The sequence below is a fragment of the Manis pentadactyla genome, chromosome 2 (assembly GCF_030020395.1).
Source record: "Manis pentadactyla isolate mManPen7 chromosome 2, mManPen7.hap1, whole genome shotgun sequence".
Classification (NCBI taxonomy): domain Eukaryota; kingdom Metazoa; phylum Chordata; class Mammalia; order Pholidota; family Manidae; genus Manis; species Manis pentadactyla.
Genome location: NC_080020.1, coordinates 115,070,332 through 115,091,487, shown reverse-complemented (window position 1 = coordinate 115,091,487; position 21,156 = coordinate 115,070,332). Strand labels below are relative to the sequence as shown.

The following is a 21,156-nucleotide window of genomic DNA, read 5'->3' as shown; positions in this document are numbered from 1 at the left end:
TAGCGAACATATGAAACCCAATGCCATAAAGAAAGGCTGCTGCTTCCTCTTGTTTTCCAGCAAAGCTACAGATAATAAAATCAGCTGCTGCTAAAATAAGTTGCAACACTGCCTAAGGTGGGAAGGCAGAGCATTCCAGGAAAAAATGTAAACATATTTCTGACTCATTTCAGAAATAATCAAGATCTATTAGACTTAGCGATGAAAAGGTCAAGGTCAATGTTCATTCTAAGAAAGATAATAGTTGTCCAATCACCAGTTTATAAAGCTTCAGAAGGTACGGCAAAACATTCACTCAGGAAATGAGTGGCGCTCCGGGTGACACATAGCTTTGGTGTCAAATCCAATTAAGGGTTTTTCAAGCTCATCTTTGTCACTGCATTTCTTCCATCACAATAATTACTTTTTTTCTTATATAAAGTTCTGAAATGGGCATGTGCCTTACAACTTTGTATGTATTTACTGTATAGCATTTCCTTTCTTTCTGAAAAGCTGTAATTAAACTGGCAATGCATCTGCAGTTGATGGTTTCTTAAAAATGGTTTCTTTGATAGTAGCTGTTTGATGTTAGTGATTTGAATGCTGTAAGCTTTCATTTGCTCAGTGGGAGTTACAAAGAAGGTCCTGTACTAAATGAAAATGAAATCATTAATCTAAAGCTTGTGCACATTGGTGGGCCTGGGGTGGTATTTGACAAGTGACAGGGCCCAAGGCAGGTCAAGTCCTCCAAAGGTCATGGACACTTTGAGCACCTTACCTGCTTAGTCCTGGGAAGTAGACACCTGCTTGAGCCAGTCACTCTTTTGACAGGACTTACTCCACTGTCACCTGTCAACATCTTCTACCATTTGCAAAGTTGTTTCACAAACATTCTCTTTTGATCCTTGTAACAACTCTATGAGGTAAGTAGAGGCAACATTATCCACTTCATTTCTCAGAGGTTTTAAAACTGAAGCACCTAAGAGGTTAGAAGAATGGGCCAGTGCCATATGCCAGTCAGTGACAAAGGAGGCTGCCAACCCAGACATGTCTGACCCCAAGCCCCGCACTGCTTCTCACATTCGATTCTGCAGAACTCCATTCTTCTCAGTATGTCTCTGGGACAAACCTGGGGACTTCGACTTGGAATTTGTTTCAGATAGATTAATGCATGAAGAGGAAGAAAGCCATTGTGAGAAATTTCTTGGTGTTGTATAGGTAGAGATCTGAACATAGTCTCATTCTACAATCACATATATGAGAAAACGTCCACAGCAGTTGTTTCAGGCATCAGCAAGGAGACACGTGGCGCTCGAGATAGAAGCCAGGGAAAAACTGCAATTCATGCAGAAGTCACAGAGGTGAGAATTCCTGGTGAGTCCGCCTGGGGGCCTCGGGTGTGCTACCTGTGGGTTCAGGTGAGGCTGCAGCATACCCTGTAGTCCCACAAAAAACTAAAGTGTCTCTTCAATTCAGAACTTTAAAGAACTACCAGTACTGGGGTCGCTGCCCTAGACAAATTAGTCTGGATCTGGGCTGGAGATCAGTGAGATAATGCAGAAGGTTCAAGGTAGTATTAGAATTCTTCTCTCTGAGAAAATATCTGAAAAGGCAAACCATCAACTTGGCAGAATCTAAATATTTATTTAAAGACAACTAGGATCTACTTTCCTACTCTGGATTTTGGAGGTCTGCCTCTGAGTGAGCTTAAAAGTCCTGATCGAATATTCAACCTAGGAAGTCCCTCAGAACTTTCCTAGTGCATGATTTGGACTTCAGACATCCATACCAACTGGTTGATATGTGGTAGGCAAAAAGGAGTTTCATTTAATCATCAAAACTTAAGATCAAAGAGCAGCTGTATAATCTAGATCTTTGCTTATATAAGATTTTCATAAGATATAGTTTTAAGATTTTGCTTATGTATTATACCCCCACCCACTGTCCCCCACCAGAACACTGCTGAACCTGATAAATTACCTTGCTCCAGTTTCCCACTTTCCAGCCGGCACATGGACGGAGGTGGCATCTCTTTGCAGGGTCAGGCCTCGGAATGGTGGCACAGTCGGAATCCGTCTGGGTGCTGCACTCCACACTTCGCCAGTAGGCCCCCAGCCCACACGTGGTGGAGCACTGTGGCCGGGCAGGAGAAAGAGAAGACAGAGGCTGAGGGCCACTCTCTTAGACACACTCATGACACCGGCAGCCAGGGGCTCTCAGTCTCGGTTGCTCACTAAAATTGCCAGCAGAACTTTTAACAACTATCAGTTCTGGGACCTCTGCCCTAGACAAATTAGTCTGAATCTCTGCAGGCGGGGGCTAGGCATCAGTATTAAAAAAAAAAAAAACAAATAGGCAGGCTTGAGAATCCCAGATTTACGTGTGGGAGGGAAACACAACACAAATCAAAATTTGCTTCCCTTAAAAAATTATCCTGGCATGAATGCCTAGGAGGCTGCAAAGTGCAGCATTTAAGACCAATGCTGTGCAGAGTGAACATCAGGTCCATGCGTCTGCCTCTTCCCTCACATCCATGCAACCATGATGACACTGTCTCATGGTTCTTCTCTGGGACAAACCTGTGGTATAGCCTAGTGTTGTTTGAGTGTAGATAAACTGAAGCTCGGAGAGCTGGCTCGCCGAAGCAGGAAGACCAAGGTTTTCTGCCTCCCAAATTTGGTATGCTAACCGTTATAGCAGTGCCTCTTAAACTTTAGCGTCTGTCTGAATCACCTGGGCATCTTGCTAAATGCAGATTCTGAGTCAGTAGGTCTGGGACAGAGCAGGATATTCTGTATTTCTCATCAGCTCCCAGGTGATCTGATGTGTTTGGTTAGAGTTAGAAAGATGTTACAACATGATGCTTTTCACCCTTTGACCCACTGGTGATGAATACATACATCTATCACCTTTTGCCATATGTACAGCCCAATCCTCACATAATGTTTTCATTTGTGATTAAATATCTCGGGTTTAGCATGTGATCACCTTAAAAACTATACACACTACCCCTTATCCTCCACCCCTGGCCCATACTTTTTTCCCTTCCATGTGCTTAATTCTTTCACACAGTTGATTTTCCTTGCATCCCTTCCCCATCCATCCTCAATAGAAGAGGCTGTTTCTGGATGTATAGAACACATATAAAGGGTGTAAGTTCTGAGCTAATAAAAATGGGTGGAAGTTCTGTCTATGACACAACTTTTTGAAAGTTTCTTTTGATGAGTTATAAATACCAGCCTTATATATTCCTTGCTGCATTTTCACCCTCCATATAATTTCAAGTTTCACTTTGTGCAAGTTCTCATGTTACAGCACATATGTAATATAATAGAGCTCCTAGGTGGTTACATCTGCTACAGAAACATAGAAAGGAAAGAGGAGAAAATAGCCTAGGTCATTATTTTTCCTATTTGACTCATTCATGGAGGTAATTTCTTCTTTAGTTATTTAGGATCTAGTCTGTATCTTTCCTAAGTTCCCAGCACTTTGTCCTTGTACAAAAACCTGTATATATGTAGTAGGGATAATAGCTGCTGAAGCACACTGGCCACCGTCATACATGAGGCACTAGTGGCCCCAATGGTTCACACCCATGCTCTTTGCAGTGGGACTTGGTAACTCCTTTCATCATAGGTGGAATGTAATTCCCAGCTCTTGAATCAGGACTGTTCCTGCGACTTTCCCTGGCCAGCAGAACACCGTGGATGGTGGTGTCCTGGCTCTAAAGGGGGCTTGCTTGTTTCAGCTCCCTCGGACTCCTGTCTCTGCCAGAGTAACCCTGGGCTGGGGGAGGAGAGATCATGTGAAACGGAGTTGGGTGGTCCAGTGAGGCCAGCTCAGACCAGCCAGCTCTCAGCTGACCATCCAGCACATGCACAACAAGCCAAGCTGAGATCTACTAAGCTGGGCCCAGATCAGCAGAACCTCCCGGCTGATCCATAGGCTCATGAACAAAACTAAATGTTTACTCAGGTTTTGTGATTGTTTGCTATACAGCATTATTGTGAGAATAGACAACTGATACAACTGCATAACAGGTATCTTTCCAACATTTTTCCCTAGCGTTCTGGCACTCAGAACATTACGGTTCTGCTGTTGGCTAATGTGTAATCTTCTGCTGTTTCTTAACTTCCCCAGCCTGCAAAACTGGTGATAACACTAGGACCTCTTTCACTGGGTTGTTTGAGGACCACAGAGCTAATTCATACACACGGTCTGTGTGGTTCAAATGTTACCTATTATACACAACACACCTGTAAGGTTAGCATTAGGAGTCCCACTTTCCAGATAGGTGGGGCCCAGAGAGTTTAGAAGTCATGCTCAAGGTCACACAGTGTGCTATTAATTTAATATTGTAACAAAAAGAAAAATATGACATTTGTCTAAACCCAGGAGTGAGACCAAGTTCCCAGGCTAGTGATGACACTGATAAAGCTCAAGGGATGTCTATAGTTCTTTGTATCATATTTATGTTGCAAATAAATGCATGCTGTCTGGGGTTCTGAATATGGTCCTGCTAGTTTCAGCTGTCATAAGCAGAAATTTGTTTAATTCCTTTGTATAGTTTCTACGTAGGCAGCAGGCAACAATCCAAAGGATGCTGACAGGAGGAAGGGCTGGGATGCAGTAAAAGTAGGGCCCTCAGTCACTGCTCTTGTCCAGCTGGCTGGTTCTGCTGATCTGGGCCCAGCTTAGCAGATCTCAGCTTGGCTTGTTGTGCATGTGCTGGAGGGTCAGCTGAGAGCTGGCTGGTCTGAGCTGGCCTCACTGGACCACCCAGCTCCGTTTCACATGATCTCTCCTCCCCCAGCCCAGGGTTATTCTGGCAGAGACAGCTCCAACTAGATACTGAAGAACACGTAGGATTTAACAGGGTAGAGGACAACAGGGAGGAAAGTCCAGGCAGAGCAAACAGCGTAAACAAAGGCATTGGGCTCGGAGGGGCAGGGGTTGAGAGGACACCGAGCAGGTTAGATTGGTTGAAGCTTAAACTGGATGACGAAAAGTAGGAGGCAATACGGTGTGAAAGGTGGATCATGTAAGGTTGTAAAGACCATTGATGTTAGAGTAGATTTTTTCTGATCTGATATATAATAAAGAGATGTTAAAGATTTGCAAGCAGGAGTTTAGAATGATTAGAAAATTCCTTTTAGAAGATAGTTCTGGAATCTTACATCTCTGGTGATGATGTGTGGAAAGCCTGTTCTGGGAGCACATAAGCCAGCAAGGAGGAAGGGCACGGGTCCTGGACAAGAGCAGTGACTGAGGGTCCTTTGTTCTTGGCTACTGGGGCACACTGGTATTTTGGACTGGACAATTCTTCCTTATAAGGGACTTCCCCGGTTGCCACAGCACCTTCATCATCTTTGATTCAGACATTGAATGCTGGAAGCAAACCACACCTCCCATCATTGTAACAAACAAAAGCATCCCCACTCTTTTCCAAATGCCTCCTACCATTAGATTGTTTCCTGATTAGCAAAGCAATGAATCAGAGGCTATGAAGTCTAACCACCTGGGTTCAAACCCCTGCCTCATCACTCATCAGTGTGTGTGATTCTGATTAGCTACTAAACCTCTCAGTTTCTCTTTCCTCATCTCTAAAACGTGGAAACTATTACCAATATCCTTGGGCTGAGGTGAGGATTGACAGAATACATGTTAATTAGCATAAAGTCATGCTATAAAGCATGGAACACACTTTATAAATGTTCACTGTTAACATCCTCCTCATCACTAAGAGCTCTTGATAACTGATTAGGAAAGAAAAATGACCAATATGTCAGGGATGATGAGACCCATTCCTCTCATTCTTTCAACAGACTGGGTTACTCTAAGCATGAAGATCTTTTCTCCTTCAGAACCTGGATTCTGTACTTGCAAACAGAAACAGTAAGATGCTATTCAGCTGATGGGAAATGTGATGACTCACTTTAGAAATCCAACATAAATTAATGTGAAACATAGCCCAAATGCAAACAAAAACTTTGTTAAGTTTGAATTTAGCTATTTATTGACAGTATAAGTTCATCAGTGATGTTGATTAATTTAGCCAAAGGAATTTTATACATCTAAATTGTCAATTGGTGCTGAAATTTGCTAGAGAGACAGCAAATTAGAGTGGGAAGATTTAGAAGGTTCATTCTCCAAATGGCTAAGTGTGTCCTTAGGTAAGTCACTTACCTGCTAAAAATTTTACTTGCTTTATTTGTAAACTGCTGTAAATGAGACCCTACCTGGCTACACCAAGGCTGTCAAAAAATAGGGGATTACATATGAAAGTGGTTTGGAAATTAACATGCTTTATAAATTAAGTGTATTGTTATTTTTTTTATTAGCGGCTAATACTTCAATTCTCTTTAGCGAGGGAGATGACTCATAACTTGTCACCAAAATGCTGAATGATTTGAACAGGTGATTATTTTGCCACCAAGTCCTCTTTTGAGTTATCAGATTATTCTAACAAATTGATATACTCTGCATTTGAATTTCAAATGGATGAGAAATTATTTTGATGCTTCAAAGGATATAATTCATTCTAGAAATGGAAACACAAATACACAGCCAAATTTCTGAAGCCTGAAAAGAGGGGGAACCAACATTTTGTTGTCATGTTTATTTTCTTCTTCCTCTATATTCTAATTCTTTTCATGATAATTCTTTTTGTATACACGTACTCAGACCAACCAAAAAGAAAAGAAATCACTGATAGAGTGAGCTATAGAATTCTTTTGGAGAATTCAGTATTAGATTTCCTTTCCAGCTGTGATTACTTGACAGGTTTAAACTAGAGTCTCAACATTAGCTTTCAGGATAAAATGCAAACTCGGGCTCTTTCAGTTGCCCTTCATCACAGAACCACTGCAGTTTACAGCTGAAGGCCCATCAGAGATGACCTGCATGAGCTCTAGCCTTCTGCGGATAAAAAGCAGTCCCAGAAAGAGGGTCTGACTTCTCCACTAGCACACAGCTGGCTGACCCGGCCACCCAGCCCTCCTGACTTAGTTCAGGGTTCTTTTCACTACATCTCACTACTTTTGTTCTCCTGCGTGGAAAAACTTTTTTTTCTTTCCATTTTTGGAGGTAGGGAGGAAAAGAGAGAGATGAGGGCATATCAGAGACCTTGATTGCTTCATTTTTTTTTCCACAGCAGACAATATTTATACAAGTCCATTTTGAAATGTGTACAAGAATGCAACCCCCCTGCTATTTTCCATACAGAAACGGGAATGGGGTAAGAAATGGAACTCCTACCTCACTCCAGTTTCCAACAATCCAGTACGCTGGACTGTGGCCTGTCGAGAGCTGCTTGTAACTGGAGGCATTAAGCAAAAACCCCTCAGCTATCAGACTCATTGCATCTTCCTTGGTCAGGACTTGTCTGGAAATTTGTGTCAGATTGATGGGGCTTGGAAGTTCTGGTGGGTTACGGTTTCCTGACTTTTCTGAGGGTGCAGGCCAGTGGCCTCCTCCGGGAGGGAGTGGAGCAGTAGCTGGCTTCTCAGTGACCATCCCCCCAGCTCTGGGTGTATCATTTTTGAGAGCAGCAGTGGGCCTTTGGCTGGGTGGCAGTCCTTCTGCCATTGTGCTGAAGGTTGGCCACGAGGATGCCCCCCTGAGATAGGGTGTTAGTGGAGGGCCAAGTGGCATTGCTGCGTTTCTTTTCATTGAAGCATCATTTCCAGGCACTCTGATCTTGGTCCATGTTATAGAGTTGTTTTCATTTTTGTTTTCTTGCTGCTCACCGTCTTCCCCTGAACCACTGTGAATTTCCATTTCGGGCTCTTTGGTCAAGTGATTGGAAAAAGGAGTCACCTGCCAAGTCACAGGGTTGCTGGAAGATGAAAAATCAAAAGCACTCGTTGTTGTGGCTAAAAGGTCTTCCTCTGAGGTAGGACCCGTGTCTGAACTGGAAACAGTTGCTCCACTTGGCTGGATACTCAGAGACCAGGAAGTGAGGATGGGCTGGGAAGTGCTTCCGGTGGAAATGACATGGTGGGGATCCAGTTCAGTCTGGGCTGAACCGTTCTGTCCCTGTTTCCCATCCAAGTCTCCCTCTCCGGCGGTCGTGGGAGGCCCGGGGCTGCTGACTGCCAGAGCAGTTGTGGTCAGAGACGTGGGCACTGTGGGTGTGGTCAGCGCTATGGGACTGGATGTAGTTGGAGGGATGGGCTTTGAAGGGTTTTTCTCAGATGTTGGTGGTGTTTTCCCATTGGAAATTGTGCCTTTGTTGGGCTTCAGAACTCTCCTGCTAGATGGGCATTGCTGGAGGCCACACAGAGCTCGGCTGTTGGGCTTCCGTGTCACATCGCAAGGTTCATCGTGATTCTTGGCACACGTGACACTGCGCATCCGCACGCCACCACCACAGGAAACAGAACACTGGGAAAGAGAGACGGCTGTCAGTCTGATGGGGAAGTGCACCGGTTCTCACGCTCACATTTACAGCAATCAGGACACGCCCAATGGGAACCGAACTAAAACTGTTTTTCTTACATTTGTTTTCTGTTCTCCTTTTGATTTCTATGGAACTATGTATCTCCTGGAAACCAGCTGGAGCTCAGGACCAACCATCCACCCTTCACAAACTGAAAATACAAACTACAACTTAGTAAAACTGAAATCGCCTAGAGACCGTAATATTGTCTTTCCTAGGGTTGTGATGCTATTAACTTAACATAAAATGTTTACATATTCTCTGAAATCTATTAAGGTAGTTATAACGAACCTTTCTCTTTATATTTAGAACACTTCCTATTATGACTCACATAGTCTCACCCAGGCCCATAAGCTCATTTTCACTTGCGTGGGCCAGATAGAATCAGATTAAAAGCTAGACACTCATCATACTCACACAGGTACACAGATCCAGGACCTCTTCTGAAATTTAAAGGTGGAGCTAACCAAGGATGGGGAGATACCTCTCCCAAAGAGTTAGGCAAGCCCCATAGCTTAGTGCCGATATACATGTGGTGGCTGTGGCAGGTTCCCCTCCCAAAGTTCTCTCCACCCTCTATGGAGCATGCCAAAGCTCAGCAGCTAGACTGCCTTTTGGGGGAATCCTAACAGCACAGGCCTTCCTCAGGATTCATGGTAAAGTATATTTCATCAGTCTCAGCAGCTGCAAATCCCATGTAGTTCCTTCATAGTGCTACTTTTCTAGATGTTTTGAAAAATCCATACTTTTACCATGCTCAGGAAAGCTTCACTTTTAACTTTCCTTTCCAGAGACATCTGAAGTCACACACCAAAGAATTGGCATTTGAACATGGACCAATCAGGGGACTTCCCTGGCTGTGTCACATTTGTTTGTCTTATATCCCTGACCTGAAAGCAGGTTTTTTGAGGACAGGGACTGTAACATAATGTTCAGTGGATTTCCAAAGGTTTCACAGCTGTTACTGTGTGTGATACTCATGACAACAATGTGAGATGTACAAGGCAGGATTTATTAGCCCATCTTCCAAAGAGAGGAGACTGAGGCTCAGGACTTACTTGAAAGGCTGCAAGTCAGCAGCAGAGTAAGAATTAGATTTATTACTCACCCCACCCTAAGCCTAGTGCAACACTATGGACAAGAGCCATCCACTGTGAGTTCACTTACTGATTTGACCAAACTCTTGGTTTCTGAAAAGTTGCCCAAAGGCAGGAACTGATTCTTATTCACAATAGAATTCCCTTGGGACACAGTGCTCACTTATACATATTTATTGACTGTTTTAACCAGGACACAAATCAAGAATGGGAAAATCTTCTTTGAGCTTAGGCAATTTTTTTTTTGTTTAAGCTTCTTGCCTTCTCAAGTCCTATTTTCAATTTCCTCTGTGTAGGAAATAATACTGATGTAGAAAACTCCCCCTTTCTTTTGTTCCAATCAAGCATAATCACTCCCTGATGTGTGATAGTTGTGTGAAATCAGCTCCTTTGAAAAGCAGGAGACGCTGTGAGCCAGGAACATGTGCAGCAGATCTGGGTCAACCAACAGAACTGTGAATTCAAGATGCCAAGAGATGATTGAAAAGCGCTCCTATAGACTGAGGGAGTTTGCTCTGATATAACAATACCAGTCTTTGGTGGGAACAGTGCTTCATGGACTAAGAAATGCACACTCATTTTCAATCCAATGGAAACTACCAGCAAAAGGTCTCAGCCCATCAGTGAGGAAATGGATTTTTCTGGCACCTTCCATGACTTACTTCACTTTAAAGCCTGGAAAGGACAGGCTGGAGGTATTTTCCCCCACTGGTTCACCACAATATTTCTGCCCTTCTTGTGTATGAAAATACTTTATATGCTCTATTTAGTCACCTGAATTGCTCTCTACTTGTTACATTCTAATTGGAACCCTTTGAGATTTCAAATCTCCACTGTGTAAAAATGTGTCAGTTCAACCAAATACTCCCTTGATGTATGTCTGAACACAATCCACTTTGGCTGCTTCAGGCAGACTGAGTTTCAAAAACTGATTCATAAACAAGAACCCTTCTAATGCCAACTGTTCTCAATCAGCAGGTACACCTCCCTTTGGCTTCTTCTTTCCAAGAAATGTCCGCGTAGACAGCTACAGAGTAGGAAACTCTGATTTTTCTTTCTCTTTATTCCTTTTGTTTGTTTGACTTGAAATATTTACAATGTCCATACAGAAGTTAGACTTTACTGTATAATTTCACAAGAATTAAAAAAATTCAAAAATATGTAGATATGTCATGTGCCCTCTGACCCCATACCGAACTATGAAGGAAAAGAGCTACAAAACCTGTAAAAAATAGCATAAACTCCCCATCTACCATTATTACTCCATGCCTGATATAGCAATAAAGCCTCAGCTTCCTCATCTAGAAATTGAGAGAAATTAATAACCCCTTTCAAGGTTGTTGTAAAAGACAATAGCCTTAACACAATGCACAATATATATAAGATTATGGGTAATTGGAAGCTATTATCATCACTGCTATAATAATGATGCTGATAATAAAAATTACAAAGGACTTGGCGGGGATTCTGATTTCTACTACTTTGTAGAGCACAAAGTGACCTGTCTTATAGGAAGCTATGAGGTAAGCAGCTGTCTGGGTGAAGTTTAGAGGATACTGTGGAGACCCACATATCTCAGCTGTGAGACAATACATTTCTATTGTTAAGATTTTTTTTAGATTCAGATATCCTAGGGTTACCAGATGGATACATACATTTTCAGAATTTATAAATTACAAGTATTAAATCATCCTATTAATTAGGTGAATTTGCTCAACCTAAAAGGGTAAAGCAGGAGTAAATAATAGCTACCTAGCTGGTTGTTTAGTTAAAATACACTAGATTTTGATCTTTTAAAAATGAAGATAATTCTAGAACAGAAATTTTACAGTGCCAGCCTACAGGCTAAATTTGTCCCACTGACATGTATTTTCTGGCCTGCTCAATCTTAAAACAAATAAGCAAACAAGCAAAATACAAAAACTGAACTACTGGCCATCATTTAAAAATCAGCAGATTTCATATTAAAATTCCATGGTTTTATTTCTCTTGAAAAAGGGGATAATATATGACTATTGGTTCCATTCCCAAATGGCAACTCAAAACTTCCTTAATGGAGACTTGGGTCTGGGAGGTGTCCAGCACACCTACCTTTCATCCCCATCAGCCTCCCTTACACAGGAGACACAGAATCTTCCGAATAATGGTGGATGCCTTCCTAGAACTGGGAGCATACTGTGGCCAGTGGGACACTGTCAACTACCTACTGAGTATATGGGGCCTAACAATGAAGTTGCTCTTCTCACAGTCATGTCAGAACAAGTACCACTGTTTTGTATTCAGTCCCACATTTCTTCCAGTATGTGTTCCAACCATGTTTATCTCCTTAGGAGCTGTCAAGTCCTTCAGATGAGATAAATGCAGGACACAACACCACACTTAGAACTCATCTCAACTGCAGTTTCAGAATTCTCAAAACCAATTTCTGCTATGATTATTTTATGCCCTTACCTTGTAATTTTTAACTCTGTACCAGGTGAGCAGCTTGTCAATCTGTTAATGTCTTCCCTGGGAGTTATTTTGCCCTCACTTGCCATCACTCCAACAGTAAGGCCTCTGGGGGAGAGTCCGCTGAGAAAGGTCTGCTGCTAAATTAGTCAACTCCACCCACCCAAGGTGCACTGTGGGAGCAGGACTCACACCTGGCCAGAGAGAGTTTATTCAGAAACACAGCTGGGGCTTATCAGATTGGGCTCAAAGGTTGAGCAGAGAACTAGCTAAAGCTTCGGGCATACAAACATTCAATGCATAGTATCAGGAATTTGTAAACAAATGACTGGATCTTACATTAAAACCAGTTTTGAAAGCAAGCTAATACACCGATACCTGTTATGGGCTGAATTGGTCCCTGCAAAAAGACATACTAGAGTCCTAACCTACCCATCCCTGACGCCTGTCCCTCAGAATACGGCCTTATTCAGGGATGGGATTTTACAGAGATTCAAGTTCAAATGAGGTCACTAGGGTGGGTCCCAATCCAATATGACTACTGTCTTTTCAGATAGTGAATTTTGGATAGAGAGACACACAGGGACATGCCACATGAAGATGGAAGCACAGATCAGGGTGATATGTCTCTAGGCCAAGGAACACCTGGGATTGCCAGCAGACCAGCAGCTGCTAGGAGAGGCATGGATGGATTTTCCCTTACATCCTGTATCAGGAACAATCCCTGACAACAGCTGATCTTGGACTTCTGTCTCCCAGAGCTGTGAGACAATACATTTCTATTGTTTAAGCCACCCAGTTTGCAGTACAGTGGCCTGAAGGAACTAACACAGTATCCTAGATAATTTAGAAAAGAATCAGACATGCTGGAGAGAATCAACATGGCCCCCAACAAGTTCTCTGTGAGTTGTTGTTTCAGACAGGGGTGTCCGTGTATGTTCTACAGGAAATCTGGCAAGGCCCAGGCTGCTGAGTCTGAGAGGAACTAAGATGGTGGCCCTTTCGGACATTCCATGCTAAAAGAGAAGGCAGTCAAGGTTAAAGGAGAAAGGGTCAGGTGTCCAGCCCCACAGGAGTGCTTTGGTCCTTAAATGAAACTGGGGAATACCAAGGATAAGCAGCTCAGAACTGTCTCCTAGCCTCCCTTCTCAGTCTGCCTTTGGTTTGCAGAAAATCCTGGGGAGTCTTCACAGGAGAGTCTGTCTTGCTTCTCATGAGGCATTAGATGCACCACTGGCCTTCGCTCGATGCAGGGCCTTCTGTCAGAAAGCCAAGAGAGCTTGTCTATGAAAACTGGCATGTACTCTCCCTGGTCCCTTGGGCACATCCAATCCCATACGAATGGCTTTGCATTTAACAGATTCTCAGGAACTTGCTTAATTAATTGTTGTGTTCATTTGTTTGCATGCTTTTGTCAGGGACAGAAAGGGCAGATTAAAGAGCTTCATAGGCTCTGGGGTGTCTGCTTTTAGAGGCTCCACCCCACATGTCATCAAATATATTAAAAAATATCTCTAGTCTCAAGTGAAATGTCATCTTTTTCTGTAAAACCCATTTGAAAGGCTTTTTATTCTTTTGCTTTTGAAAGTATTTGGTCATCTCATTTAATTTATGAGTGGCTGTGATTTCTCAGCAATCATTATGCATAGTCTGGAATTCTAGCCAAGTAAGAAAATTCCATCTACAAATTCGTTTCCAAACAGAATACATTTTTATGAACACTGAGCTGTCCCATTGGCACCTTTTACAGATGTTCAAGATGCAGTATGGGAGAGTATTCAGAATAAAAGTTCTGCTGCCTGCATTCAAATCCTGGCTTCATTACTTGGAGGCTGTGTGACCTTGCACAAGTTTTTAAACATCTCTAAGCCTCAGTTTATTCACCTGTAAAATGGGGCTAATAAGGCCATTGTGATGTTCTGTCTTAATACCTATAAAGGTACTTAATATACATACTAAATGCCCAATAAGTATTTGTTATTAATAGATACTTAAACATTGATTTCTGATTTTGGACAGTCCTTTTGTTTTTATGGAACAACACATTAGCTTTTTATTCAGGCCTCAAAGACTTCTGAAGGCCCTTAAAAAGCATACAGGTCCTAAGCCCTGTGTGTACAGTGCTCCGTGTATCATGTGGCCCTCAGCTTGGGGTGGAAGTTAGATGAAAATGCAGGGGGGCCACAGATCAATTCTGCCAGGATGTATGGGTGCCATTTTTTGGAAAAGCCTTTCAAAACCAGAGTAACATGGAAAATAGACCTTGTCTCCTTGCCTGACAGTGAAGTTACCATTTAGTAACTTTAGCACACTTCAGTAACTTTAATAATAAAATTACCATTTAGTAAAGATTTACTGTTTGCCAGGCACTATGTAAAAGGCTTATATGGATTACTTTACAGCCTTAAAATAATGCTGCCTTTCTAAATGAGAAAAGGCTTAACATTAACACTTAAACAGATAGGTTTAAATCTAGTGAAAGACCATATGTGAGGGCTTGCCAGGGTTGGAAAACCTACAAAAAATAACTACCCTTATATCAATCTATTAGTCTAATTGCCAAGAGAAACAGGGGAACTGATGAGTTAATATCACCCTCATGGAGTTATTTTAAATGTTACATGAGAAAAACTATACAGTGTGGAAAGCACTTAGCAAATGATGGATGACATTATTGTTATCACCATCTATTCACTTTACTAGTAAATGATTATATGTAGAGAGCTTGCTGTGTACCAGGTTTTGTTCTAGGAAGAACTTTAGTAATATTAACTCATTTAATTCTTATAACTTTCCTTGAGTCTAAGTACTACTGGTATCCCCATTTTATGGATGGAGAAAACAAGCCACAGAAAACTAAAAGTAACCAAAAAGAGATTAAATTGGTATATCTAATAAGTGGCAGAACAAGGGTTTGAACCTGGGGATCCGTGCCCCAAAGACCATGCTGCCTCTCACAAGGCATGTCACAGAAGCGGTGTAAAAGTGAGAGCCACAGAAACTTTTAATACTTTTTTGGTTTACAATAGAGTCCTCCTTCCTTCCTCTCCAAGCCCAGAAAGTAGGTTAAGCAAAACTAGGGTAAGATTCCTGTTGAAACTTGAGATGGGTGTAGGAGTCAGGTATTCAGAGAGTGAGTTGAGCAGGGGGTGCACTGGTTATAGGGGGCAGAAAAGCCCTCCTGGGGTAGCCTCTGGCTCTCATTAGGTCCCAGTGCAGCCCTCTGCTGGGTCAGGATGAGTGTGCCAGTCTGGCACACCTGAGCCACCGTCTCTCATTATTTGTGTGGGCAGAGGTGTCTTACAGGAAAGGGCAGCTCATGGATTTGCCTTTTCTCCTTCTTCCCTCCTCTATCAGCCCAGGGAGGACCATTCTACATGAGTCTAGGAGCCTTGCAGTTCTTGGTTATTTTGGTTCAGTCACCTTATGGTTTCAGACTCATCCAGGGTGACCCAAACAGTCCCATGCAGACCAAGTGACAAGGTATTGCTGGAACACCCCCCTGCATCAATTAATGTCGATCTCAAGACAAAATTCAGACCATAAATACAATGTATAGCAATAACTGCTCTATCATCTTTCTTAAGAAAGCATCTGGGCATACTTAGAGTGACAAGGACATTTCTTCATATTCCAATAAAGCTCATTAGAGGGTTAATGTGCACAGACATCAGCAAGACAGCAGAGGGAGGAAAGGAGACCCATTTGATGAATACTCTGATGCTGTTTTAACTAAAGTCAACTCTCCTGACAACATCACCTGAATAAAGACAGTCACTTAGCCTTTCTGCTGAGCTCCACCTATGGAAACTGGAAACTGGATTCTGGGTCAGCTGTCAATACACTAAGCAATGCCTGGATGTGCAACACAAACATGTGCCAACTTCTTGGTTCCTTGTTCTCCAGTTAAGGCACATCATTCTGCTCCTCATAAACATGAATACAATAAGAACAACTCCTCAGCCAAATACGCAATTGCCATCCTTTTAAAAAGAAAGAAGATTCTGGCAATTAGTAAATTCTACAAGACAAGAATTATTAACTGCTTCAGATGTAGCCAATATATTTTTGGTAAATAGAGTTAATGGAATAGTCACAGTACCCCATTCAGCCTTATTTTGGCAACACTGTTATTTACAGCAATCTAGGCTGGCAGTGGACTAACAGGTCAGGCTATAGGCTACCCCTGTCCCCTTCCAGGAATAGCAGGGGAATATTCTGCCCTGTTGCAGATACGTGGACATGTATCACTGCATATGTCAGTACTTGATTAGGTATGTTTTCTTCATATGTATATTTCTGCCTTTATTTGGACCTCTCTTCCTCACTTGATAGGGTGTTCTTAAAAGGATCATACTTGCCGTTTAAAAACAAAAAATTCATCTGGATGCTCAAGAGAGCATTCTGCACAGAATTACAAGCTAAATAAACCTAAACTGTGACTATGAGCTAACGTAATAGTTTTGGAAATGAGGTTATCCAAATGGCTAAATCAAATGAGTATTTTCTGCTTTCAAATAGTTATCTTTAGAGATGGTACCTTTGCTTATACAAATTTTTGAATTCTTTATATAATACTTTCAAAGTATGCTTATACGCTATAAAAAACTATCTCATTTATTTATAATCAGATATCACTTTTTAAACACAAAAGTGTTATCCAAATTGATCACATTGCTCCCTTATCTATCAGACTTAGTACTAGCTGAGTTTCTGTGGCATTCTCCTGAATCAAATATTTTCCATTTCTTTGAAGGTGAACCCTAAGAGAAGCTCCTTAGACATTCTGGTCAGTGGTGGCATTATGATGGAGAGCACGTGGCTTCCCAAAGAAGCTCATAAGCAGGCAGTATCCATTTATAAACTCTGGCCTGTGTGGCTTAAAAAAAAATCATTCACTTTCTAGTTGTCCCTTATGTCACTGGTTGAAATGTGTTAGGGAAGCAGAGTGAGGTCCCTGAAGATGCCAGGACCCCTGGATGAAAAACGCCCTCTCTTCCTCCAGTCAAACTCAGGAGCACAAGGCTTGACAGTACCAGGTTCCATGGCGACCAAAGGAAAATTGAAGCCTGAGAGTTTTTCATGAACTTCTAGCTCCCTAATTTCTAATTATACTCAGAGAATTAGACCAGATTAATTTGGGGAAAATGCAACACATATTTGGCTAATAATAGCAGACATGTAAACTGTGGCCAGATCTGGTCTTGACACATGCTGAATAGCTGGATGGTTTGAGGGGCTTCTTCAAGTGTCAAGTATGCCTGTCATTCCACCATTAGGGTGACGTGCCTTGGGTTTTTGTTAACTACAGTAGTTCCAGTGAAACATAACTATGGGCAAATGCTGAACAAACTGACTCTTGAGGTGGGTGGGGGAGCCCTGATTTGCTACCAATGATTTAACAACAGGTCAGAAAAAATCCTAGTTATGTATTAATTAGGTATTGTGAGTCTTTGTGAGCGGGATCCAGGTCAAATACCTCCCTGGCAGGCATGTGACCATTTGGATGTGTTAGAGAAAGATCCTATAAGAATGGAAAACAAGCAAGACAGGATACTAGGCAGTGTGAAATGTTGGCCATTGTGCAGCTTGCTCTAGGGTCACTTTGGGTTGGTTAATGAGGAGAAATGGGTGGGGGGTGCTGATGAAGCATGAATATGCCAGTTTCCTCTTAACCCCTGAGCTCACCTCACTCCAGTTGCCTACTGTCCAGTCCGATGGACACAAGATGTCTCTGTTGCAGGAAATGAGGGTTTTGGGCTTCAGCAGATGCTGGCAGTCTCTAGCTGGGAGAGCCTGCTCATCCGAGTCTGTGGTCTGGATGCATAGCACTGTTCGTTTCTTCTCTCCGTGGGGACCACATGTCGCTGAACATGCTTCCCACTCCCCTGCCCACCACCTGCAGACATGTATGGAAACATGAGAGAAGATCACCAGAAGAGGGACACACGCACACATTCAATTCAACTCCAGGAAGGAGAAACCAGGCACTGAAGCACAGACGTCTGCAGACAGGACCATTGTTGGCTTGTTAATCACAGCTCCAGAGCCTGGCAGAGAACTTGATGTAAATAAGTAAATAAGTAGAAAAGTAAAAACATCAAACAAGGATGTTTTGAGTGAAGACAAAATACCCTCTTTTCAGTCAAGAAAACAGCAGTTTAGTTTTCTGTTGTGCACTTCAAGCAAGTTTAGCCTTACTTTCCTCATCTGTTAAATGGGTGTAACAGTACTGACTTGATATGAGTGTTGTGGATTAAGCAAAATATCAATTTATGTACAAAGCATGGTAGACAGCCTAAACACATAATAAGAACTCAAACATTTGTACATCAGCATTAGTAATTTTTTTCTGGATCTGTCTCCCCAAGCAAGGGAAACAAAAGCAAAAATAAAGAAGTGGGACTACATCAAACTAAAAAGCTTCTGCACAACAAAGGACACCATCAACAAGACAAAGGCAGTCTACCGTATGGGAGATGATATCTGCAAGTGATTTATCCAAAAGATGTTAACATCCAAAATATATAAAGAACACATACAACTCAACACCAACTCCCCCCCACCTCCAAATAATCTGATTAAAAAATGGACAAAGAGACATTTTGCCAAAGAAAACATACAGATGGCCAACAAACACATGAAAACATACTCAACATCTCTAATCAATAGGGAAATACAAAGCAAAAACACAATGTCGCCTCACACCAGTCAGGATGGCTAATTAAAAAGAGTGTTGGAAAGGATGTGGAGAACAGGGAACGCTCATATGCTATTGGTGGACATGAAAATTCCCACTGTGGAAAGCAGTATGGACATTTCTCAAAACACTGAAAATAGAAATACCATATGACTCAGCAATTTCACTTCTGGGAATTCACCTGAAGAAAACAAATACACTAATTAGAAAAGATATATATACTCCCATGTTTATTGCCACACCATTTACAATAGCCAAGATATGGAAGCCACCTGATGCCCAGTAGAAGACATTAGATGAATGATCTAATAGATGACTGGATAGAGAAGATGTGGTACATACATAATGGAATGCTACTCAGCCTTAAAAAAAGAATGAAACCTTGCCATTTGTAAAACATGAATGGACCTAAAGGGTATTATGCAAAGTGAATTGTGTCAGACAGAGAAAGGGAAATACAATATGATTTCACTTTATGTGGAATTAAACCCCCCCCCCGCAAACAACCAACAAACAAAATAGAAAAAGACTCATAAGACAGAGAATAGACTGGTGGTTGTCATAGGGAAGGGGCATGGGGGGATGGATGAAATAGGGCAAGGGGAAAAAGGTAAAACTTCTAATTATAAAATAAGTAAGTCACAAGGATTAAAGTTCAGCGTAGTGAATATAATCAATAATGTTGTAACAACATATGGTGACAGATGGTAACTACACTTATGGTGGTGAGCATTTAGTATGCACATAACCGTCAAATCACTTTTGCTGTATACCTGAAATCCATATAATGTTGTATATCAACTATATTTCAGCAACAAAAAAGAATCAACCATTTGTTATAATTTATTGTTATTTTTACTGTTGCTATTGAGTAAAAAAATCAAATTAGAGTCTAGGCCTCCTAGCTCTTAATTGAATGTTTTTGTATTCCAAAATAAAGCAGGTACTTAAATATTTACTCATTTTTCAATTATTTAGGATGTGCTCAATCATGAGCATGGCCTTCATTTCCCCTGCCTCCTTCAGTTTATCTATTAATATTTTCACTGGACCTTTTGATAAAAAAGGAATAGAAAAAGAAGAAACTTAAGATAATTTTTTACGTATCAGTTTTTCTTGATAAATTGAGAAGTTGAAACTCTTGGCTAAATTAATAATCTGGATTCTCTGTGGAAAAATGAGTTATGTATTCTCTTTTTCTACTCCATTACCATGGAAGATTTATTCAAGATTCTAGGATGAGGGCTCAGTGGTTACACAGCAATAGCTTTTGAAAGTGGCAGGAAGCCCTCATGGGAGTCCTTTCTTATCTTCTCCAACATTGCGTAAATCTTCCCCAACACAAACAGCAGAATAAGTGCCTTGACCCTGTGTCTGTTGTTGGAAAGTCCAGCCTTCTTCATCCCTCCACACACCAATAAAGTGGAATTATTTCTGTATTTCATGGGAAAACATAAATTGAGATTGTTGATAAATTGAGATTTATCAAGATTCTAGGATGAGGGCTCCGTGGTTACACAGCAATAGCTTTTGAAAGTGGCAGGAAGCCCTCATGGGAGTCCTTTCTTATCTTCTCCAACATTGCGTAAATGAATGACATGTAAAGTCGTTCATTCTTGAATTTAAGCAAGACTACCGACCTTGAGATAGTGTTGAATTTGAAGAAGAGAAAACTTTATGATTTATATTTGCTAAACATTGGATTTATTTGGATAGAACTTCTTTGGATTCTCACACTTTTAATCTCAGGTTAAAAATATTAGAGGAAAGCTACTCTCAATTCTATTATATTCTTCAGTTAGTAAGTAATTAAGATTGTTTATTTATTCTTTAGTGTTTACTATCTGGCTGTCTTGTGTGGATAAAGAGCTAATAAGGAAACATGCAATGTGGCATAAAATGAATGCCCATTGTATTAATCTAATTACTTTATCCAAACTTTGACATTTCCAAGGAGGTCACACTATTAAATAATATGTCACCCTGGAAGGGCCTTAATCTGAGCGGCTGAAAGTGTAATTTATGTAATTATTTGCAACAGGGCTCTCAGCTGCACTACCACAAAGTGCTAATGGACCCCCTTGTTTTTTCATTCTGGAATTTCCTCCACCGTCCCCTGGGGACATTTTGCACATATTTGTCATTAGTTTACAAGGAAAACTGTCTTCTTTCTGTCCCTGAAAAGGTCTTACAGGCCCAGGGCTCAGGAGCCATTGCTAAGATATTTCCTGCTGTCTACCTCATTCTTCTTGGTGTCTGCCATAATCCTCCCTCCTCCAGCAGATATATAATAGAATACTGTTTTTGCCTATATAGGAGATTTCATATTCATAGGAGACTTATAACAGAAGATTGTTAAAATGCTCTGAGTGATTGGTGAGAATGGCAATGTAACATTCAAAGAAGACCCATTAATTCACCCCCACAAGACAACCTCTCTGGTTTAATCAGCACAGAATCAACAACTACCTAAACCTGACTTTTTCTGTTTT

General features: G+C 41.4%; 1 protein-coding gene across 2 annotated transcripts in view; it reads right to left on the bottom strand.

Moving 5' to 3' along the window:
- ADAMTS12 (ADAM metallopeptidase with thrombospondin type 1 motif 12) overlaps positions 1–21,156 on the bottom strand; it is a 327,971-nt gene that overhangs the window by 37,714 nt on the left and 269,101 nt on the right. For both annotated transcript variants that reach the window (XM_057496003.1, XM_057495999.1), the window contains exons 18-20: positions 17,653–17,863; positions 7,237–8,364; positions 1,960–2,112 (exon numbers count right to left, since the gene is read on the bottom strand). In XM_057496003.1, coding sequence (XP_057351986.1) covers positions 1,960–2,112; positions 7,237–8,364; positions 17,653–17,863 — 1,492 coding nt within the window. The remainder of the gene's footprint in view (positions 1–1,959; positions 2,113–7,236; positions 8,365–17,652; positions 17,864–21,156) is intronic.